General features: G+C 40.7%; 1 protein-coding gene and 1 long non-coding RNA gene across 14 annotated transcripts in view; one reads left to right on the top strand and one right to left on the bottom strand.

The window, feature by feature from the left end:
• Window positions 1-24450, bottom strand: part of CTNND2 (catenin delta 2) — a 913492-nt gene that overhangs the window by 32764 nt on the left and 856278 nt on the right. For all 5 annotated transcript variants that reach the window (XM_077879565.1, XM_077879568.1, XM_077879566.1 and 2 more), the window contains 2 exons: window positions 15711-15921; window positions 9778-9862 (listed from right to left, as the gene is read on the bottom strand). In XM_077879565.1, the coding sequence (XP_077735691.1) occupies window positions 9778-9862; window positions 15711-15921 (296 nt within the window). The remainder of the gene's footprint in view (window positions 1-9777; window positions 9863-15710; window positions 15922-24450) is intronic.
• The window catches only part of LOC144302308 (uncharacterized), a 58031-nt gene continuing 42293 nt past the window's right edge, over window positions 8713-24450 (top strand). For 5 of the 9 annotated variants that reach the window (XR_013369156.1, XR_013369154.1, XR_013369151.1 and 2 more), the window contains exons 1-4: window positions 9731-9890; window positions 9996-10215; window positions 19238-19386; window positions 19655-19792. This is a non-coding gene — a long non-coding RNA (uncharacterized LOC144302308). Of the gene's footprint in view, window positions 9088-9730; window positions 9894-9995; window positions 10216-18693; window positions 18819-19237; window positions 19387-19654; window positions 19793-24450 lie in introns of those variants that run through there. The other 4 variants (XR_013369157.1, XR_013369153.1, XR_013369155.1 and 1 more) reach the window with 4 other exon arrangements.

The following is a 24450-nucleotide window of genomic DNA, read 5'->3' as shown; positions in this document are numbered from 1 at the left end:
GAATTTAACCTCCGCCTTTTTGTTTTTAACTCCAACTTGACATCAAGTGATTTAGAAAAGAAAGAACCTGAGCAATTACCATGATAAGTCTTGAGGACACTGGACTTGGGTTGTTTTAGAATCTGTCCGAATGTCCTTACGTTCTTCCTTCCAGTCATCTCTTGGTGAAGAATTTTCCAGCACAGTAGAAAGATTAATAAATTCCTGGCAAGCAATTTCCTTGATAAAATGACAGCCCTACATTCAGTAGTTTATGTCTACAGAGGATTTACTGCTTTTCCATCACCATCTTAGACACTAGCAAAGCAAGAACGTCCGTTTGTAGGCATCAAGGCTGCAGGTTTCTGTGTGCATAGTGGCTTCCGAAAGCAGTGAAAAACAATACGAGGGCCGTGTCCACTCTCTCTCATCTTCTATGGTTTGGACATTGGAGGAAATCTGCAGGCATCCCTCACCTATCCATAATTACTTATTGATTTCTTGTGTTGTGAGTGCAGTGGTGGCAAGACCCAGTGAAATGAATATAGTAGCAGTAAGAGGAGAGAGCCCTGTGTGAGACAGGCCATGAAGGGCATGACTTCACTCCTACCCAAGCTCATTAGTCACTGGCTGAATGGTGTGCACAACCTGAGAGTCGATCTTCCTGACAATAAAAGGAAGGATGTTTAAAGATTAGTTTTATGTTTTGTTTCTCTCATCCAAATGGCAAGAATGAATACAATATCTCTATCCAGAGAAACATGACCTGACTCGGTCTCAAGCACAAGCAGCTTGGCATTTTTTGAGACACCAGCTCATTGTGAAAGATCCTGTTGTTTTGGGTGGGGGCCACTTTAGGAGCACAGTTGTAAAAACACTAGGCAATGAATATTAGTGGAGAAGAATTAGTCTGGTTTCTAACCCAGAAGATTATCAGTATGAGTTTGATCCTGACATTTAATCTGGCTTTGATTTGACTCATGAATTTATGAGCCAAGGATTTTAATCCACTCATGGAAGAGTTGAGTCGATGCTGGTTCTCTCTGGAACGCTTTGAGTTTCTAGAGTGAAATAATAAGCCTCAGTACCATGAGCTACACAGTGAAAAAATTGTGACCTCCCTACTTGCCAACAGGGACCACCCTATCCCTTTCCATGGTAACTTTACAGGGTCTGTTTTAAGAGCCCAGTATGTTTTCTCAGCAGGAAGAGCAGGAAGTCCAGGGGAATGGGAGAACAGGCATAAGCCCCTCCTCCCTGAGCTCCTTCTTTCAGTACCAATACTCAGAGGCATTTTCGCTGTGGTGCCCTGAACCTTCCTGCTACCTCTGCTTCATCTCAGGACACGTCTCTGCCTCAGAGGACAGAGCAGGTCTAATGTACTTGAAGATCAGGATTTCTCATTGAGTAATTACCTGAGGAGGGTCCCCTGGCATCAAATAGGATGGCCTGGCATGACCCCAAGTGGCTACTGATGCTTTTCTCAGAAACCTCTGCGGTAGTCTTTATGGGGCGGCCTTACCAGCTGAGTCCCATTGAGACCCAGGGACTGGCACGTGGGTCTGGAGGTGCAGACGGACACTGGAGGATAACAAAGGCCTGCTGTGCTGAGCTGGGGGTCTAGGAACAAGACCCACACAAGACACGTGTCATGGCAGGTGGCAGGGAACCACATGGCTGGCAACATGACCGAGGCGCCAATCACAACCAAGGCGGGAATTCGCCTCCAGCCAGTAAAGCATTCAGGCTTGCTAGCTGGAATTTCTTATTAAGAGGTTATTTTGCCCCAACATGAGAGCAAACACGAAACTCATTTGCATTTTTAATGATTAAATGTTAATATAGGATTCTTTAGTTATTTATTAATTTATTTTTAAAGATTTTATTTTTATTCAGGAAAGACAGAGAAAGGGGCAGAGACACAGGCAGAGGCAGAAGCAGGCTCCACACAGGGAGCCCAGCGTGGGACTCGATCCCAGGACCCCAGGATCATGCCCTGAGCCGAAGGCAGACGCTCAACCACTGAGCCACTCAGGAGCTCCTATATAGTACTATTTAACTATAAGTGAAGAAAGATTTGGATCCAAAGCCTAAAAACAATGTGCTAAGTCTCATCCAAATCTGAGTCCCAGCGGTAAACAAGCTAACGTTTTAAGCGACAGCTAAGTAAATAACACTTGAGAGCAAAACAAGCCACATATATTTTAAAACCAAATGCTGTTACTAAATTTTGTGTTCAGGAAGATCCACCAAATTGGTCTTAGACCTAACGCCTCATGAAGACCAATAAAGCAATGATCTCTACTGACTAGGAATGAGATAAATTCCAATTTTCCATGTCATTAAGCTGAGTGTTACAGTCAAAACTTTTAGACATTGGCAGCCAAGAGGGGAATTAGAAGTTTGGAGAACAGAGTAATCAAAATAGTTCAAGTAAACTAAGAACTTCAATTTTTAAAAGTTCAGCCATCTATTTTGTTTTTGCCAGAGGGAGAGATATGATTTATTTCATTTTCTTCATTCTTATTTTCTAGCACAGAGTAAAGCAGCCTCTTCCAGGTGATACTTGCTCATTTTGCATGTAATTCAGAATTTTGCCCATTAGGAGTTAATATTTTAATTGTACTAGAGTTGGAGGCAAGTTTCCTTGCAATTTTTATTAAGAAATGACTTGCAGGGATGGCCGGGTGGCTAAGTGGTTGAGGATCTGCCTTTGGCTAAGGTTGTGATCCCAGGGTACCGGGATCGAGTCCCACATCGGGCTCCCTGCGGGGAGCCTGCTTTTCCCTCTGCCTGTGTCTCTGCCTCTCTCTCTCTCTCTCTCTCTCTGTATCTCATGAATAAATAAATAAAATCTTTTAAAAAAAGAAAGGAGTTGTAATATAAGGTCATAATTCAAATCCTCCCACAATTAATATTTGAACCAAGGAAGAAAATTGTTTTCTATAAAAGTATAAAAAAATCTTATCTGGATATTAAATATTATAGCACTTTCTTCTCCAACATTTTTAGCTGAAAGCTTGAACTATTCATAATGCTTAAAAATAATTCTTTCTAAGTTTGAATTAAAACTTTTTTGTTCAATTAAACAAATCTCCCCTCCAATTGTTTTAGATTACTAAGGAATGACCTTAATGCAGTCCTTGAGAAGAGGTCAGAAAGATGATTTTCAGCGGAGGTGATAAAAAAAATGTAGGAAAAATGAAGATGATTAGGTGGGCAAGTAGGGTGCAGGGTACAGTAGTGGTGGGGCACAGACTGTGGAGAGGCTTTGGAGGGTGTGGGGAGAGGGAGGGAAATTGAATGGGGGACACAGAAGTTGAGTCCAGCTGGTGGCTAAATGCAGGCAGAAGGCTGGGGATGAGCTGCTCCAGAAAGATCTCATGGACTGTACTACAATGTCTGGACTCCATCCTGAGGCAAAGGGAACTGCTGGTTGTTATTGTCCCCAAAAGTCATTTAGTCAAATTTGCTTTTGAGAAAATTCCCCTGCCTGCCGTTTGGAGAATGGCCTGTAGCCCGCAGGGGGAGCACCCAGTTAGGGGTCTGTGACAATAATCCAGATGGAAGAAGCCAGCTTCCCGGCCATGACCATAGAATAAGTAGATGGAGGCAGAAGTGTGGGGCTTGCTGGTGGGTTGGATGTAGACACCTGAAGGAAAGGTGAGAGCAAGGGATGGTTCCTGGTTTAGGTGAGGGAGGATACAGGAAGAGGAGCTGAACCCAGGAAAGTAGGCCAGTTTGAGAGCTGGTTTTGTCTGAGGTACTGTGGAAATGTGACAGGTTATCTGGCAGGTGGCCAGATACATAACATAGAGAAACAGATTTGGGAGAACCCTACAAGTGGGTGGTAACTGAAGCCAAGGGAAGAGTATGGGACAGACACCAGGAAGAGACTGTATGTCAGATAAGCCAGATCTAGACACAGAACCTGGGGGACATCACTGTTTGAGAGTGAACAGGAAGACGTGCCCAAGAAGGATGGTGATGTCATAGGAGGCACCAGAAGACTATTTCTGCAAGTGATGCAATTTTATACATTATTTTCAGACTAGAAACATACAGGATCACAGCAGGGCCTCTTATCAGGGAAACATGGCATGCCATTGACTAGGTCAGGGCCTGTACTACTGTCTGCTTATCTCAGTTCTAGATGTCTCCACGATCCTTGCTAACATTAGTCTTTGGCACAGTTGACCTGCACACACACAGATTAGCACTAAATGAAACAATAGCTTTCAATTCTTTTCTAAAAGAGTGATAAACTGCATTGTCATTCATGGCCTTCCTGTAAAGCCCTATGTAATCTGGTTTACTCATATCCCTGAAGTGCAAGCAGGGGCACTGGAGAGTTATCCAGGGGACAGTGGGGAGAGAGGGTGGAGAAATGAAGGGGGGGAGAGAGCTGTGAAAATGTGGAAGTGAGTAATGATGATGGTGATGATGATGACAAAATAAAACCCTTGTACCCAAACATCCAGCTGCCTGTGGACAGGATGGCAGAGAGCGTCTGTCAACCAAATGGCATGCACAATGTTTTAGAATTAATAGCAGGAGCTCCTGTTAGTATATGACTTTCCAGTTTACAAAGCTCTTTGATGATGACTGTCTCATTGGGCACAATCAGTGATCCTACTGGGCATGTGTCATGGCATTTACTCCATGGCTGAGAAAAGCAAGGGACAGGGATAAGACTGATGGGGACATGCCTGCCATCTCCAGGAAAGGATGTGAAAGGTCTTTGACACCAAGGAATCCCCGGCCTCCTGAATCCCTAGGGCTCTGGGGACATGTCCAGATGCTGAGAGAGAGCATTCTGCTGAGTATGAGAGCTGCCACAGAGTATTTTAAGAGGTTACTCACTGTTCTGGAGAGCCCACATTAGTAATGGCTATTGAAGTTTCAGCACTAATGGATGTAAGACAACCCCAACACATCCATAAGCACCAAGAGTGAGACACAGAGAGCAAAGGTCTATCCACTGCCCACCAGCAGGAAGGCCACAGGGCTATCAGTTCCTACGTGATAAGGAGGGAGGTCTCAGGGAGCTTGCCTCGTCATGCTGCAGCTTGAACCTCTGGCCATTGATTCTAAGTCCCAAGCTCCTTGTACTTTACCAGAGAGGGGGATGAGCCTCCCAGGCACCAACTTGCTCTCAAGCCTTATTAAGACTCGACTGCCAGGCGCTGGGGAAGCATAGTTTCACTCTCTTTCTTCTGCTTTAACTAAACTTGGAGGAATATACTCATCTTGGGGTGCTACTTTGCAGAAAGGATCCTGACAAACTTGCATGCAGGTAGAGAAAGGTGAGAGTCCTGATGAAGGTTGTGGAAATGCTCATATATTAGACCTGAGCATGTCTGGCCTGAATGGGCATGACCTTGTGGAGATGGAATGGTTAGCTTCAAATGCAAGAAGGCTATCACAGACAAGAAAAATCAGACTTTTCCAAATGGCACTGAAAGGCAGAAGTTGCTGATAAAGAGATTTTTACTTAATGCAAGCAGGAAGTTCTGAATAACCACAGCCACCCTGAAATGGAATAATATGCCTCATTAGATGGTGAATGTAATTGATATTAAGTGTATCTGAACACAAGGAAATGACTAGTGGAGCTGATACTGCCTTTCTTCCTTCAGTAAAAGAACTCCCTTCCTTCTTCCTGCCATAAAGTTTAGCAAGGACCCTGGTGGCCCACTTTTCCCATCCTGCTTTGCAGCTGGGTGTGGCCATGGAACTGAGTTCCTGGTCCTGGGATGTGAGCAGGAGCTCAGCACTTTTAGTATTGCTTATGAGGACATCACTTGCCCTGACTTCCCCTCTCTCTCTTCCTTCTAGTGGGCTGGAATAAGAGATGGATGAGCTAGGGAACTTTGCCTACAAAAATGAGGACAACAAGGCAAAGCAAAGCAACAAGATGCTTCCCGGGATCCCCTGCTGGCCCTGGGCCCACTGTCTAATCAGGTACAGTTCCATGAGGGGGAAGGAGATACTTTCTTAGTTTGAGTTTCTACATTTTTGAGTCTTTCTGTGAGAGCAGTATAGTCTGTACCCTAACCAATGTAACCAGTTCTGGGCAATGTTGTACAGACTATTAAGGCATTATATGAGGGTCTGTAATCAATGAGTTCTGTAATCTTGTAATTCTATGTTTCCCTTTCCCTGGAATGTTGTCTCCTTTCTTCCAAAACCAGCTGTCCCAAAGGTCCTCCCCATGGTCAGACATAAGCACACCATTATGTCAGTGTCCTTATTTTCTTAAGGAACAAATGTTCCCAAAAGTCAAGAACTGTTGACCTCCAGCTTTTCTTCCATCCCCAAATCAAATCTGTTCCCAAGAGTTGTTGTCTTTTCCTCTATAAAACAGTCTCTGGGATGATGCAACTGATAAAGAAATTCTGAAGTTCTATTTGTAGTTATCCAAATTAAGGACTAGTTAAAAAAATAACAAGGTGGTGCCTGATGCATGTGAGAATATTCATCAGTGATTATTTATTTTCTTTTCTGGGGAAAAAAATTCAGAAATCCAGGCGTCACTGAAGTTGAAGGTTCAGATAACACAAATATGTTTTGGCTCACCATGTCTCAGGAATCAAATGTAATTTTGTATTGGTCAACACACCCAGCCGGAAGAATATTCTGATTTATTAAATGTGTCTCTCTAAGTAAAATAAAGTCATTGAGCTAATGAAATGAGATTCTGGCCTCTGTGCCTGAGTCCTGGGAGGAAATTAGCCAGTGACAGATGGACCTTTAATTCTGTCCCACAGATATACCATTTTCATTTCAATTTCTCTCTCCCTACTCATGTTTTCCTCTATGCATAATGCCCTTAAGTCTTACCTCCTAATTTATGCAAACTTCATGAATTTTTTGAGATTTTGCTCTATAATTTTCCCACTCCTAATTCATTCAGTAAATCTATAGTACATCTTTCTTTTTTTTTTAAAAGTTCTTTTTTTTTTTAATTTTATTTATTTTATGATAGTCATCAGAGAGAGAGAGAGGCAGAGACACAGGCAGAGGGAGAAGCAGGCTCCATGCACCGGGAGCCCGATGTGGGATTCGATCCTGGGTCTCCAGGTCGCGCCCTGGGCCAAAGGCAGGCGCCAAACCGCTGCGCCACCCAGGGATCCCTATAGTACATCTTTCTGAGACTAAGGAAGTTGTCAGTAATTATTTCATATTTCATTTTTACCCACATTAGCTGCTTCCCGTATATTTTTAAAAATATTTTATTTATTTATTTGAGATGGAGAAAGAGAGAGAGAGAAGGAAAGAGAGAGGAGGGCGAGCACAGAGGGAGAGGGAGAGGAAGCCACAATCTCCCCGCTGAGCAGGGACCCCGATGCAGGACTCCATCCCAGGACCCTGAGATCATGACTTGTGTGGAAGGCAGATGCTTCACCGACTGAGCCACCCAGGAGTCCCTAGCTGCTTCCTATGTCTTATGCTTTCTCTGAAATTCTTCTTTCTTTAAGCCTAGAATAGATGTTTAATAAACAGATTTGAAGCATGGATAATTAAACGATATGGATCAGACACTTTTTCAGTGATATGTAAATTGTCGCAGAAGAACAGAAAGGAAATCTATTCCCTCACTGATTAAAAACAATTCATAAGGATGAATGAATTTGGTCTTCTCACCAAAGGATTTTTCAATAAGAAAAGCCTTTGTGAATTTTGAGCTTTGCTATTATGATATTGAGCATAAAGGTCCTCATTTAATTTTGCAACTGCATAATTTGGAAATTATTAAGAACGGCTCTTTCTCAACCTTTTAAAATCATGGGTCAACTAAAAACATCACCAGGGGCCAATTGAAAACATCAGCATTGGTTTCTCCAGCTCATCCTCCTTGAATGTCCTTACATGAAACACATTTTAAACCATCTTTAGCTCTTGATTTTTGGCTCCATTAAATTCCTGTCAACACATTTTTTTCCGTCAATGAAAACAAAAAGACAATTACACTTTCTGAACTCTACTACCAACTTAGAAAAAAATTAAGATGGAAAACTCATACTACCATTCAACAAATAACTTGTAGAGTCTCTAAAAGCAGTTTCCCTTCAATTCATATATGCAGGGGAAGGTGTATTTCAGCAACGAGATGTTCGGGATCCAAGGGAATGTGGAGTTTATTTGAGGCAGTAATATTTCATCGAGCTTCTGGAGCCACTGATTCAGAACGACCAGCTCCCTTCTAATTTATAGAGTGCTCTTCATGTCCAGCTGCCTGTGGAGCCGAAGGATCCTGCCCTGGGAGAGAATTCATTTGGCTCGTGGAGGGGTCCATGAAGGAAATAAGTAGGGATGCTGAGATGTGAATTTCAAGCAAAACAAAATGTAACTCAAAACATTTGAGAGAAGGGTTTATCCTAACATGCAAAATATTTAGAGAAGAATATAATCCATTTACAACATGCCCTGAACACTGTATTTTGCCATCTCTGTTTCAACTTTAACATACTCGCTCTTAGCAAATAGGAAAATCTTGAAAGAGAAATATATAGGCTAAATTCTGTAAACTCAAAGTGCAAAGTAATGAGAGCATAAAGGAAAGAGAAAGGCCTAGGGGGAAGTCTAGAAACAGACTATAACTTAGTAGAACGAGTTATTAAATATTTACTTTTCCCCACCGGCTTAGAAAAAAAGACAGATTTTTCCCTCTGGCAAGATGGGTCTTGCTCTTTGTGATGTGAACCTCTTGCTGTGGCCCCTCATGCCCAACCTAAGGCTGGCAGGCTGGGGTGATGACAACAATGACTTTGGCTCCCTCTCCCCCTCCATGCAGGTGGCCAGGAAGCTGCAAGGAGGTCCTCTGGGCAGTTGGTGAGGAAGCCCAGGCCTGCACCCCTAGTCCTGCTTAGACTTTCTGAATCCCTACGAACACCAAAGCCTACGCTGTGCTCCCCATGGACTAGTGACACGCTTTATGCCTACCTGTTCCCTCCAATCCATCGAGGGATCATCATTTAAACTATCCACATTTGCTGGTCCAATAACAATAAAAACAACTTCTGAGATACATTGTTAAAAGTTTCTCCCCTTCTAACCAAAAAGGAAAAGTTAAACAGCCTTTATTTAGCATCACTTGGAAATGAGGTATAGAATCAAAGTATCTGATGTGACATTTTCCTCTGACGATTTTATTTTTAAACCATTTTGGGAATGAACACCTATGTGGAATGTAGGCTATAAACTCCCTCCTGCCTCTTGAGAGTGTACCTGACAAATGCCCGGCTCCTTCCTCCTGATGGGCAGCCATCATCCTCCGAACAGTGACTAAGTGAGGGTCAGGGCTAGGCACATAGGGCAGGCTGTTGGGTCTTCTCCTCCTTGTTCTTGGGCTGTGATACTTCTTGGCTTCTTGAATTGTTTTTTATATGTATATAGTTTTTCTTCTCTCCACCTTTATTGTTAATGCCTATCTATACCTACTGTTTTTTTTTTTTGTGAAATCCCTCAGTTTATTAATTTTTAGTCCATTGTACGATATGGAAACTCAGGAAAACAAGCTTATTTTCTTTTCTGTAAGACAATATAGGGTAAGACCCTATGAATATGGGTCTATCCAATCCAGAAGATTCATGGATCTTTGTGTATGTTTGGGACACTAGGTGACCTTCTCTTCTGCTTCTTCATTGACTGTCTTGCTTTAGTTGTGTTTCAATTCCTCAGATTGTTGGGAAAGTACTTTCCATATCTATGATGCACCCTGTTATGACCAAATAATGGGTCTTTGGGTTCAGGGCCTGTGTGAACCATGAACCAAGAAGGTAAAGCAGAACTTACCTTTTTGTAGAGACTCCTCAGATCTCTGTACTGCCACATGCTGTTTAGGACCTGAGATGCGGCCTTGACCACTTTTGGAGAGTGTCTGATAAAGAAAAGACAAGATACATAAGGTGGTGAGTGGGATAGCTGGGCTTCAGAGTGACACTGACTCATCAGGACATAGCATTTACAGGAATAAACATCCTTATGACCTCTGGCTCTTTCTTTTCTCTCAGCCTGTGGAGTGCGAGGGGACAATCTACTGGCCTCCACCTTTACTCTCATCAACGCACCCATGAAAGCAAGAGACAGGAATGCATTCAATTTGGCAAAGAATTTTCAAAATGCAAAAGGAAGAGCAGAGCCTTGAGTCTGAATGCAGACTTAGTGTTTGGCTACAACATGGAATAGAAAGAAGATAAATACCCTCCAGTTCCATCCACATTGAAGCAAATGGTGGGTATTTGTCATAATGGCTAAGTAATATTCCATTGTATATATAGACCACATCATCTTTATCTGTTCATCTTTCGATGAACTGGAAGGTATTATGCTGAGTGAAGTAAGTCAATCGGAGAAGGACAAACATTATATGGTCTCATTCATTTGGGGAATAAAAAAATAGTGAAAGGGAATAGAGGGGAAAGGAGAAAAAATAAATGGAAAAAATCAGTGAGGGAGACAGAACATGAGAGACTCCTAACTCTGGGAAATGAACAAGGGGTGGTGGAAGGGGAGGTGGGTGGGGAGATGGGGTGACTGGGTGCACTGAGGGGGACACTTGAAAGGATGAGCACTTGAAAGGATGAGTGTTATGCTATATGTTGGCAAATTGAACTCAAATAAAACGTATACAAAAAAAAAAAAAGAAAGAAGAAAAGAAAGAAGAGAAATATAGTGGTCAGTAAGGGCCAGATTCAGGAGTTTTCATGGCAGTATTGTGTAACACCTGTGTAGTAAGAAGAAAAGATATATTCATTTTCTCAACTGATGCAGGAGGGAATATACAATGTTGGCTCTATGTGCTTGCGTGATGATGGGGAGTTGGTCTCCATTTGCTGGGGTCACACCCAGATGATTGGCAGCAGAGGAAGATGTGTGCACATACTCTTACATTTGTATAGAGAAATGCATAAGTATCTATAAGTAAAGCCCTGCATACAATTAAATTTCTTTCCTGTGGACCACAGTGAGAAACTAAAATCACATAAATCTTCCGACTTGTGGTTCCTACCATTTTCTTGCGTCATGGCTTTAAAATTGCTATGCAACAATAGCTAAATATTTTGACTTTTGGGTCAGTGCCAATCTGTGTCTCAAAAGAAATGAGGTCAATAAATTAGTGTTGATTTGATTGGATCAATTTCTTGGAGGTTATTTTTGGCCAGTGGTGAGGGAAACTATTAATTACCTGTAGATTATTTATTCTAATGGCTGGTTCTACAAGTGGCTACACAACTCTAGTGTTTCAGTGACACTGTGGTTGTCTCAGGGGCTGCATGGTTTTTTCTAAAGGGTTAGATAATAAACAGTCTCTACTTTGGGGGGCCATATGGTCTCAATCACAGCTACTCAGCTCTGCAACTGTGTGTAGCATGAGAGGCATCATAAATAATACATCAGCGAGTGGATGTGGCTGTGTTCCAATCAAATGTTATTTACAAAGACAGGAGATGGGTGGGATTTGGTCCCTGGGCCATAGATTCGTGACTCCTGGTCTATGTGTGTGATGATTCCCGGAGTCGGGCGGGACATAACCATTCATGAAAACTCCAAAGTGAAGTCCACTCCTGAAGCTGACCAGTGGTATAGCGGCCCAAAGACTCCCAGAAGAGAAAATCTGAATTGAGACCAAACATGTCTGATATAAAATGGCTTCTGAAATAGAAAGTGAGCAGATGGTGAGATGGGATGAGGTTGAGGTTGGATTTGAGAGCCAGAGTAAGTGGATTGTTGTGAGGACATGCATGTTGTAATGGAATTATGGGATGTTAATACATGGCCAATTACATGTCTGCTGCATTCCTGAGTCTACAAGTTTGCAATTTAGACCAAGTAAGTTTAAAGTTCCTTCATCCATTTGCTTACTGGTAACAGTAACAATCATTCTTGCTATTTTTATTGCTGAGATGGAATTCAACTCTGTCTTTGAAAATACTGTGTTATATTATGTATTTTTAAACGAAAAAAAGTAAAGTTCTTATAAATTCCTCATTTTTTCTCTATGAAAGATCAACTATATTTAAGTAACACATGTATTTTTCTTTACTAATGATCCCTAAATGATTGAATAATTTATGCTAGTGTTATGCTCTAAATGCAATATTAAATTCCTTTGATTTAAAGACAGAGAATTTTAGATCTTTTTATGGATGCAGCCACAGGTACATGTTAATCTTATACAATCAATGCTGAACAAAGGTTAAGTGTTATGTTTTCCTGTATTTTATCATTGTTATCTAGGTATTTGTCCATGGCAGTAGTCAAGCAACTCTGATGATCATAGGTGGAATATTCAGGTAGTGGTAAGGTGGTTGAAACATATTTAGTATGCAAAAACTCCTTGGAAACTGTAATTTTTTGTTTCTACTACTTGCTTAATTACAAAATAAAAAAAGACTATGAATGTGTAATACATAGCAGATTTTAACCTCTCAATTAAAACGCCAATATATTACAGTGTCATAATAACATGTGAAGGTCAACGAAACATTGCTCTTTTTAGACTTTAATTTTGATCCATCACTTGGACTGGTACCATAGCAACTTCTACTTGAAAAGCTGTAACTATCAATTGAAGGACTTGAACAATTGTTTCTAATGTGACAAGTGACTATAGCCTAAGCCACAACATACAGTTCTTACTGACAAGTAACAGTTGAGACTGTTAACAGCTTTTCTGTCTTATGACAAAATACTCAACACACTATTTCCTATATAATTGTTAAAATCAGAAAAAAAATGTGCTTTTGAAAAGAACGTGATAGAATTTCATAACTGTGTTTAAAATGATGTGAAAAGAATAATTTATCAAGACTTGAAAGTAGTAAGTATAAGACTCCTGTAAGAGTCACAATTGGTTACACAATGTCTGATCTTTACCAAAGTTGTGGAATCAGGGGTGACCGAGGATGTCAGTTGGTACAATTTGTTGCAGGTGTTCAGCATAGCTATTCCAATCTGTAGGACCTCGGAACTCCAGTCCTGGTGGTTGTATTAGCAAGATACAATGAGTTGTACAGTTCAAACACACTGTGATTGACAACTCACCAGTCTGACTTGTTAATTGCTTGGCATATTTAAATTTGTGTATATTTAGGAATGAAATACATAAATGCATAAAAATGAAGACTCACAGAAAGGCACATTTTTCCACCTGTGTTTTATCATGCTATCTGAAATTTTAAAAATCAGGTTTTAATTAAACTTATTTCTGGTAATAATTTTTTAAGGGTATTTCAGGGAGGACAGATTTGCAAAGATTTTATATATTAGCTAGAGTAAACTGCCATCCTTCCCTTTTTCAATTATTAACTAATTCCCGATTTCAAAAACTCTCTCTTCAATACAGAATTTCTTTTTTGTTGAAATGTGTCCAGAAGGCCTTGGAAATCTCAGTGCCTCATGTCGTAACAGAATTGAGTGAAATAATGAGTTTAGTGTTAAGATTCAGAGCAATTCTGGATTCTTTTTAAGGGTGTTGAGAAGCAGCAATGAAAATCTAAAGTTATACAAACATGATTTTGATCCCCAAATTAGTCATTATATAAGCAAGAGGTAAGGGGAGCCTGGGTGGTGCAGCCTGTTGAGTGCTGACTCTGGATTTTGGCTCAGGTCATGATTTCAGGGTTGTGGGATTGAGTCCCATGTTGGGCTCCGTGCTGAGTGTGGAGTCTGCTTGGGATTCTCTCCCTCTGCTTCTCCCCCTACTCTCTCTCTTTCTCTAAAATAATACATAAATCTTTAAAAAAAGAGGTAAGCCACATGAAAGAATGGACAAAATATGCAGGAAAACAGGGAAGATGCCCCACCCCACCCAGTGCAACACTTCTCATTAAACCTGGTTTAAATCTCCACTATTAACTGGAAAATAAAGATCAAGAAACAATGAGATGAAACACATCACTATTCTATAAAGAAACTTCCAGTCAAGTAAAAGGGCAGTTATGAGATCATCCATTGTGAAAGAAACTTCCCATTAACGATAATCCAGATTGGACAAGACCCAACAGGACCATTTTCTAGATTGGCAATGTGGATATATACTCTTTCATGGATGGTTTCCTCAAATGATTTTTAAATTAGTTTCACCAAGTAATTTTCTTTGACCATAAAACTGATAAAAGCATCTCTTCTCTTGAAGGCCCATGTAAGTGATGTTTACTGATGCTTACACAGGTGGAAGACCAGACCACCCCTCAAACTCTCTAGTCTTATAATTCAAAGAGAATAATTTTTGAATGTCTCATGAATATGTACAAATATATCAGAGTGTTTGTGGACAATAGTTTCATTGTGTGTGTGTATTTGCTTAAAAAAAGCTCTCACATATTAAGCTCTTAATGCTCAAAACAGGTAAGCATTCCAATTAGAGATTCCAAAGTTCTACTGAAGGTATATGAAAAAGAAAACCATGTAGAACAGAAATTTATCTTAAGTCTAATATGATAAGGTATAATTCAAACCAACCATCTATCTTGCACCATTATTACATGAGTCCAATGGTGCTTCTCTACTTGATACTAGAAAAGTATTCAAATACTAATAAATTTAGTATCTCAATACTAAATTGTTGATTGAACCTATTTGGAAGTCTCAGGGTGCTTAAATAGAAACCTGAGACTTCTTTTATAATACAATGGTAATATCTTGAATCAAATAAAATAATGAATTTCCAAAAAGTCCCAAAGTATATCCCTCACTGCCTTTAACAATGGAAGAAAAATTATTTGGCATTTAGATGTAAAGAAATGGGGGAGACAGGGAATGAAAAGTCAAGAAGTAGACCTCTGATAACAAAAGGTTTACCCTCTTAATCTCATTGATTACATTGAGGGATTTCCAGGAGGCAAAATTTAATTAAGGTCTGTGAATGCTTCTGTAATATTGACAGCTTGCTGATATAAAGACGCTCTGGCTGCTAAAGATATGTTTTGGTTACATGCAGTAAGATACCATTGATTCTTAAATCAAACTGGGGACATTTCCATTCTTGGCAGTGCAGTTGCTTGGACACAAGGCCTTATCTTTCTTTATTCCACTTGCATAAAAGTCCTTCCTCACCATCATCCTCTCTGCCTGGAAAATTTCTATTCATCCTTTAAGACTTGATTATCACTTCTTCTAGGGTATTATGACAGCCTCTTCCTGTTTTAGACTGGAAAGCATAGGCACAGTGACTTGTGACTTGTTGAATTAAATAATTTGTCAAATTGTAGAGTTAACGTGAGAGGCTGGTGGGTCAGCACTGAGTTTTCTCTGATTCCCCCATTCCATTTGCTCCTCTACTCTCCCTGCATGACTCTCTATGCACAGCTGAAGAGGCAAAGGGCAGAAGGATGTGGATCTGTCATCCACACTTGGACCTGCAATCACAAAGGAAGAGAAGCCACAAAACACCTTCATACACTCAGGTTAAGCTGGCTGTTTATTCTGTGTCGAAGGAATACACTAGTGTGTGCATGCTGGATTGTCAAGTCTATCTTACCATATCATAGTAGTCACCAAGTCATGAGTTATTAATCATATTGAAATTATCAGGAAGATCAGCTTTCATCATGGGGTAGGAAGACTGAAAGCCATTTGTTATTTCTCTTCTCTTGATTTTAAGAGACAAATGCTTTTCAGTGACATTCAATAGTGTTACCCATAACCAATGGATGTTGGGCACACTTAGAACCAGTTCTACCAGCACCATTTCTACCATGATACGAAGTCATTGTCCGACTTACTTATCTCCTTTGCTTTTGGAGATGCCAACCAACTTCTCAATGCCACCGGCATCCCGTAAGGCCTTGGCGTTCTCCATGTTCTTAGTGATCACTTCATGCAGAGTGCAGCAGACGGCTGTCACCGTGTCATCCGACATGGCTTTACTTGCTGCATTGTTGCTGTTGTTGCCACCTGGAAGCCTGTGGACGAGGTCTCGCATGGCATATTTGCCTTCGGGAAAAAAAGTCAAGCAAAGAGTTGAAATGAGGCCAAAATGGATGAAGAGGTAAAGAGGAAGGTAGGGACAGGGGAGAAAAAGAGAACACAAGAGGCCACATTAATGCAATATTGTCCATTTCCCATCACATATTCTCTGCTGTTGGGTCACTGTGAACACACACAGAGAACAGGTTTTCTTCGTGGTGAGTGTGCAAACCTTCATGTTAGATGTGGGATGGAATTTCTGGGCAAGTTAGTTCATGCCTATGAGCCTCAGCTTTTTAAAACCTGTAAATCAAGAACAATAATGGTACCTATGTCACAAGGCTGTTGCAAAGATGAAATGGGTAAATGTGTGGAAAACATGTCACACACGAGGATCACGGAGGATGCAGGAACTCAGTAGGTGTCAGCTGTCAGTGGGTCCCTGCTCAACAGTCACAGAAGCTAAGAAAACATTTGGTAATTCTGACAGAACTTCAAAAATACCTTGATAGGAACCATGTTGGGATCTGAACTATTTAACAAGGATCAAACCACAAATATGTGGAGATCATTATCATATACATAACTTCTGAGTTCTGGCCCTTTTAAAACAAAGAGAAACATTTCAAGCAAGGGAGAGAGGCTTTACAAGTAATATATAGCTAGGTGTCCTTTGAACTAGGCTAGCTCAATGATCCACCTGTCTCTCTGATGGGATATATTGTATGGCTCTACCATATAACACTTACTAATTTGACACATCCTCCTTGCGTGAAAAACAAGGAAAATAAAATCCAACTTTGCTTCCTTGACTTGCTTCGCCATTATTAATCTTGCTACTCCCAATGATAAAGGTACTTATAATGGCATCTTTATGGAGTACTTTTAGTTTACAAAGCATTTTGGGCATTACCAATAACCCCGCAAGACATAAATTAATCCCACCTGCAGCTTCCAATTCTGTTCCATTAATTTACTTCTGAAACTAAGTAAATGAATGCCTATAGCAAAGTTGGCTGATTCTTAAAGTTTTTCAGATGGCATTGGTATTTGTCCAAAGCTAAACCCCTTCCTTGTCTCCCCTCCCCCAATCAGACTGCTTAGCTAGCTCCTGAAAGCCATTTGAAATACTTTGCCTCCACACATGTCTCTAAAATATAGACTCTTGGGCTATTTAATCTTCTGGTGTGCGGTGCCCAGGGGTAAGGAAAGGAAAGTCATGGTTGAAGGTAGCGATATCTCCATTCTTGGCATTAATAAATAAAACATAGACCTTGTAATTTTGGTATCTGCTCTTATCCTATATTTAGGTGGCTTATTTTAGCTTGAACAAAAAAAAATGCTAATGTCTAAATTACTGAAATAGGAAGGTGTCTTTGTTCACTTGATAGCTGAGAAGTATCTGACAAAAATGATTTGCCTGAAAACCTCCAAATGTAGTCTATTTTTTTTCTAAAGACAATACTTAAAATAGTTTGGAGAAGATCCTTTGTGCATGGGCAGTCCTCGGAGCAACTCGCTGTATCTATTTATCATTAAATCACACTCAGCTCTGGCTAAGAGTCTACTTTTGCTGAGCTCAGCATGCTGGCACGCAAGTCATTGGTTCATTAACCTGCACAGACCATTTTAAGCCCAACCTGAGTTACACAGATGTGAGAAGATGGATGGATGGGGTCCTAAAATTTTTTCTTCCTAAGGGAAGTGATAGAGGAAGGAAACACAACTATTTCAATCATTGTGCATCCAGGGGCATTCACACTCCTGACTGAGTATGGAGGACTGGTTTGTGACCTTGGACATTTCAGCTGCAGTATTTTTCAGTTTTTGTTGTTACTGACATTTTAAAAATTCTATCAGATAAATTCGAAGGTGTGGATTCATCCTACATGGTTTCTGAATCCATGAGTCCTGAATGAAATACAAGATGTCCCCGTCACATTCAGGGAGCATGGACAGCTCCCCACCCCCACCCCAGCACAGCCTCTCTGACTTGCCCCAGGGTGCTGTACAAACACTGTTGTTTTTCATTGACTCCACAGTGTATAAAATGACAGGAGTCACTACCATATATAACCAACCACAACTTGTCAAGGAAACCCTTTGGCATGATTTTATTTCTAATTATTTCCAGTAGGGTTCGCTGACATTTTACTGGACAAGTGGAGATTTTTCATTTAGTCTATTTATTAACCTATTTGGAAGGATACATTTTAATTTATATTTTTGACCATCCATGTGGAGAAAAAAATCAAGTAAAATTATTCCATAGAGAAGACGTCTGGATGAAGTTTGTTAATTCTTTTAAGGGCATACGATTGTTTTAGCCTTCCATTCTGCTGCTGAGAAAAGCTGTCTTCTCATACTGGAACTGGGACCCTATCTTCATGTAAAATTTGGGTAGCAAGAATAGCTTTTTTCCTTGTGTTCATAAACCTTGAGGCTAACTGGGTGGGAAAAAAAATCTAGGAACACAATAATTACAGCCACAAGTGACCTTGTGAGGCTAATAACAAGTCCAGGAAAGAAGACATTAGGTTGCACTGGGCTTGCCAGGGAAGGCCTGATATAGGAAGTGAACATTCAGGATTTGTTCTTTAGGTCAGGGGAGCCCCAAGATCAACCTGGTATTTCACAAAGAGAATTCTGGAGCCTCCAGAAGGAAAGTTTCGGGGGCACCTGAGTGACTCAGTCTTTTAAGTGTCTGACTCCTGATTTCAGCTCAGGCCATGAGATCCAGCTCCACATCGGGCTCCACAGGAGGCATGGAGTCTGCTTAAGATTCTCTCTCTCCCTCTCCCTCTGCCCCCCCTCCATCACATGCCCTCTCTCTTTCTCTCAAAAAGAAGAAGAAGAAGAAGAAGAAGAAGAAGAAGAAGAAGAAGAAGAAGAAGAAGAAAGGTTTTGGAATAGAAACACTAAAGGTTGGAGAAACACTCATTCTTTTTCTTGACAATAAATCTGTCTCTGAACTTCTACTGAAATTGTAAGCACCGCAACTCAAGGTGGCTTGTGCCCATAATTGTTCTATGTCACATATTTCCTTTGTTCCCCATGTTTCTAAACAACAGAAAGAGTGAAAAAGCCATTCTTGCTACCAATAAGAGGGATCTTGACACCCCCTCCTCCCACCCCCACCCCCACCCCATTCAAGCTTTTGGGTCTCTAAGGTCTGAGATTTCTTCAGAGGTGAAAGGAGTTAATCCTTTTTAGGAATGAATTCCCTTTTTGTGCCACAGTGGTGATGAGAAAAAGTTGCAAGGTGAGTCAAACTGCAATTATCACAGCCTAACACCATGAAGGGGATCAAATTGGTTTTGGTTTTGGTTTGGTTTGATTTCAGAGAGAAACAGAGGCGAGATTCTTCTTGGGCTAAGGAGGAGAGTGGCTGGCCCCCCAGATGGATGCCATCTCTTTAGGAACATGGAGGAGGAATGTTCTGCTGGGGCCTCAGGACATTAAGAGCACCTGGAGCCCAGTGGCACCCCTGTGGTATGTTGGGATGCTGTGTGGGTGCAAAGAAGATCATAAGCAGACAGGCCTAACCTTGGGATTAAGTCTGGCAGGAGACAGAAGAGCTTCCTGTCTTAGGATGAACTGCTGAGGTCCATAGAAAGGCCAGTGGCACCAGCACCCACTGCAGACTGAACCACTCCCCCTTTCTCTGGATTTAATTGGATTAAAAATAAGTGAATGGTATGGTACACACTGAAAGTCATAGAATGATTCATGCTTGTTAACAAGCAACTGTAATTTTCAGGACAAAAAAGAGGACTTGTGACCTGGGTCAGGGACAGGATGGCAGTCACGATGGAGAACTCTAAGATGGAACTGACAAGTGAAGCATTGGGGGTGATGGAGGAAAGAGGATTCAGGAGTCTCCAGATGGGGCAATGAGGTGAGTAGTGACAATCAAGTGAATTTTAGAGTTCAATGATTATGGACAAGTTGGATTTCTATTGTATTTCTTCACCCACAAAAAAAAAAAAAAAAAAAGCCATGCAAAGTTAGTTAGTTTTATATGGGAGAATAGCACAGCCAAATCCCATCAAGGAAAGAAGATGCTCATCAGGTTCAAAAGACACCTAGATTTGTGAAAGCAAAGCAAATGCCTCAGCCTGCCTCCATTTGAAAGAAATATGCTCCCCATCGTCCACTGTCACAGAATCACATGTTAAAAAAGAAAAACATGTTGCTCCCTCAGATTGAAACAAAACAACAACTCTGCTGCCATTAGCACCACTGCCAACAAACAGATGACTCTGTTTTGTTCAAGTTCCCAGTAGAAATGAATACTTGGGTCCTTTCTTCTATGTTACTTAGCTTCTGATGAAAATAACTTTATTTTTGATAGGCAGTACTGGTATGGGATGACTAGTGGAGTTACTGTAATTGTGTGAACAATACACCATGTTTCCACCAATGATTCAATGATAGACTAACTGTAACCTTACTCTGCTACCCTTGGTTGAGCCTGTGTTCTAAGTTCAGAACCTCTAGAAAATTGCGAATTAAAATTATTTTCTCTTTCTAATCTCCTTTCTGAAGTCTTCTGTTTAAAGTGTTGGGTCCATGAAGGTGCAGATGACCTCAGGAGACCCAACCAACTGTGCTGCCCAAGAAGGACACTTTTAGCAGAGCTCTGATGCAGACAAGGGCTGGTGGAAATTTCGGGATGGTGCAACAGGGCTCTGCTCTCATTGACTTCTTCAGCTTCTGTGTTATTTGCTTGCTTGCTTATGACTCTGTTTCTATTTCTGTCTCAGGACTAAGCCTATTTCTGGAATTGATTTGTGTGCCACCACTTAGTTTCCCCACTGGTGGTAGCAATATTGAGTAGTGGTTTGTGGTCTGACCACCTGTGCTCTGTAAGGTAGCAGACGACAGAGCCGTCACTTGAGTCCCTTCTGATTATGTATCTCTTTTTGATCACGAGATGGAGTCCTCTGTATAGCTGGTCTTTGTGATGACTCAAAGGTCTTCGTAAGCTTAAATCTCTCAAATCAACTTTAGAGAAAAGATAATTTTTAAAAAGGCTAAAATGGAGAGCAGTGTTGGGTCAGAAACATCATGGCTGCTTTGTCTCTGAGGTCTAAGCTCTTTGGCTTCTTTGTTTCTGGAGTTTCTAAAGTTGGCCTGTGAGTTTTTGCTGAGATGCTCTAAATTTACACTTTCTGTTTCAATTTTTAAAAATATTTTATTTATTTATTCATGAGAGACAGAGAGAGAGAGAGAGAGAGAGAGAGAGAGGCACACAGACACAGACAGAGGCAGAGGGAGAAGCAGGCTCCACGTAGGGAGCCTGACATGGGACTCGATCCCGGGTCTCCAGGATCACACCCTGGGCTAAAGGCGGCCCTAAACCGCTGAGCCACCTGGGCTGCCCTCAATTTTTTTTTTTTTACTGTGATATAATACACATATCCTAAAATGTACCATCTTATCCACTTTTAAGTATGCAATTCGGTGATATTAAGTAAATTTGTATTGTGCAACTATCACCACCATCCATCTCCAGAATTGTTTTATCTTGCAAAATTGAAACTCTGTATCATTAAACTATTACTACCTATCCTCCCATCCTCCTATCAATGAACATTATACTTTCTATCATTAAGATTTTGACTACTCTAAGTATCTCATATAAGTGGAATCATATAGTATATATCTTTATGTGACTGACATATTTTACTTAGTATAACATCCTTGAGCTTCATCCATATTGTAGCATATATCAAACTTTCTTTTCAAGGCTGAATAATATTCCACTCATGCATATGCCTAGCCCTTTTTGCTTCTCCATTCATTTGTTGGTAGCCACTTGAGTTGCTCCCTCATTTTAACAATTGTGAATAATGCTGCTGTGAACACTGGTGTGCAACTATGCTTTCACTTTCCATTTGTTTCTGTCTTTGAGTTAAGTAGAGCGGTGGAAGGAACACCCCAAGGCAGAGTCCTAAGTCCTTGAAGGGGAATGATAGAGACAAAACCTGGAGGCAAGGACAGTGATAAATAAGCTACTCTTTTGAAGCCTGAGGGCACAACATCCTGACCTTGTGCCTTCCAAGACCTCGGAGCTGATGGACCAAAGAGCCACAGGTGCAGATCATATGCTCTCCTCTTCCACTTCTGCCACAGGGTAACTCCTAAACTCATTGTAATGCATTCGCATTGTGGGAAACAGCCCTGACCCATGGAGAAGGGTGCCATGACATGTACAGACCTTATAGTGTCAAAAACTTATCCTCCCAACCTGTGGGAGGAGTTTCCCAAAGGATTGAAATAGCTTCCATTGGAGCCTACTCCACTATACGTCACAGCTCAGAGAGACTCAATAACATCCAATCCCAAAACAACCTACAGGCCATTTCCATCTCATAGAACTTGTCCAGCTCTCCCACTTTGAGAGTGAACTTCCATTTTAATAAATTGCTTTGTGCTTGCTACTTTCCTCTGGCTATCTTTATTCTGAGCACAGATGCCCACATAAATCTTCTTATGGGGAATCCAAGGATCAAGATCTGTATTCACACAATGCAGACTGTCTCTCACCCGTAATATCTGGATCTAGAGTGAGTCTCTTGTAGATGGCATATAGTTGGATCGCGTTTTTAATTTTTAAAAAAGATTTTATTATTTACTTATGAGAGACACACAGAGAGAGGCAGAGACATAGGCAGAGGGAGAAACTGGCTCCCTATGGGGAGCCCAATGTGGGACTTGATCCCAGGATCCCAGGATCACGACCCAAGCCAAAGGCAGACAATCAATCACTGAGCCACCCAGTGCCCCGATCATGTTTTTTAATCCATTCTTTGTTTTTTGACTGGAGAGTGTAATCAATTTGTATTTTTAAAAAATCACTGATAAAGAGGGGTTACTTGTCTTAGTTTTCTACTTGTTTTGTAGTTCTTTTTTTTTTTTTATAAAAAAGATTGTTTTATTTATTTGAGAGAGAGAAAGAGAGCACTCATGAGCAGGGCAGAGCGAGAGGGAGAAGCAGACTCCCCACTGAGCAGAGAGCCTGACATGGGGCTCCATCCCACAACCCTGAGATCATGACCTGAGCTGAAGGCAGACACTTAACTGACTGAGCTACCCAGATGCCCACCTTGTAGTGTTTTTTGGACCCTCATTTCCTGCATTCCTGTCTCTTTTGTGTTTATTTGATTTTTTTGTAGTGAAATGTTTTAATTTTCTTCTCATTTGCTTTCATATATATTCTGTAACTATTTTTGCTATGGTTACCATGGGGATTACATTTAATATCCTAAAGTTATAAAATTCTAATTTAAATTTATACCATTTTACTTCAATAACATAAAAACTCTGCTTTATTTATAGCTCCATCCCCACCCTTTTCAGTTATGGATGTCACAAAATTCCATCTTTGTAAATGTCATATGTCTAAAAACAAAATAATTGTTTTTTTTAATGTATCAGTCTCTTGAATCATGTAGAAAACATAGAAAACAAGATTTACAAACTGCCAGTGACAATAATACTAGCTTTTATAATTACCCATGTATTTACCATTACTGAGATCTAAATTTCTTCATATAGTTCTACTTACTTTATTCCAAACTGTAGGACTACCTTTGGTTGCAGGGAAGTTCTAGGATAAACTCCCTGGGCTTTTATTTACCTGGGAATATCTTTCTTTCTTCTGCATTTTGGAATACAGGATTCCAGATTGGCAAGTTTTTTTTTTTTCTTTCAGCACTTTGAAAATACAGCTTCAATCTCCAAAGTATCTGATGAGAAATCTGCTTATAACCTTTTTTGAGGAGTAATGAGTCATTTTCTCTTTTGCTATTTTCAAGATTCTCTCTGTCCTTGCCTTTGGACAGTTAAAATTTTTTTTTTTAAAGATTTTATTTATTTATTCATGAGAGACACAGAGAGAGAGAGAGATAGAGACACACACAGAGGGAGGATCAGGCTCCCACAGGGAGCCTGATGTGGGACTTGGTCCCAGAACCCCAGGACCACAACCTGGGCCAAAGGCAGACACTCAACCACTGAGCCACCCAGGTGCCCCATGGCACCTTTGGACAGTTTGATTATGTATCTCAGTGTGGGTCCTTTCAGTTTATCCTACTCAGAGCTGGTTGAGTTTCTTGGATGTTTAGATTCACATCTTTCATCAAATTTGGAAAGCATTCAGGCATTATTTCTTCAAATAATCTCTCTGACCCTTTCTCTCCTTTCCCTCTGGGACTTCCACACTGTGCATGTTGGTCTGCCTGATGGTGACTCACAGATCTCTCAGACTCTGTTCACTTTTCTTCAATTTTTTTTCTCTCTGTCCCTAGGTCTTGATGAATTCAGCTATCCTGTCTTCAAGTTCATGGGTTCTACTGCCTACTCAAATCTGCCTTTGGATCCCTCCAGTGAATTTTTCATTTCAGTGATTGTCATTTTCAACTCTAGAATTTCTTATTTTAATTCCTTTTAGGTTTTCTATCCTTTAATGATATTTCCATTTAATTCATTCATCATATGCTTGCCTTTCTTCACATCACCTCTTAATTCTTTGAACATCTTTAAGATAGT

The sequence above is a fragment of the Canis aureus genome, chromosome 31 (genome assembly GCF_053574225.1).
Source record: "Canis aureus isolate CA01 chromosome 31, VMU_Caureus_v.1.0, whole genome shotgun sequence".
Taxonomy (NCBI): domain Eukaryota; kingdom Metazoa; phylum Chordata; class Mammalia; order Carnivora; family Canidae; genus Canis; species Canis aureus.
The sequence above is the reverse complement of the archived record's forward strand: the minus strand, read 5'-3'. Positions and strand labels throughout refer to the sequence as shown.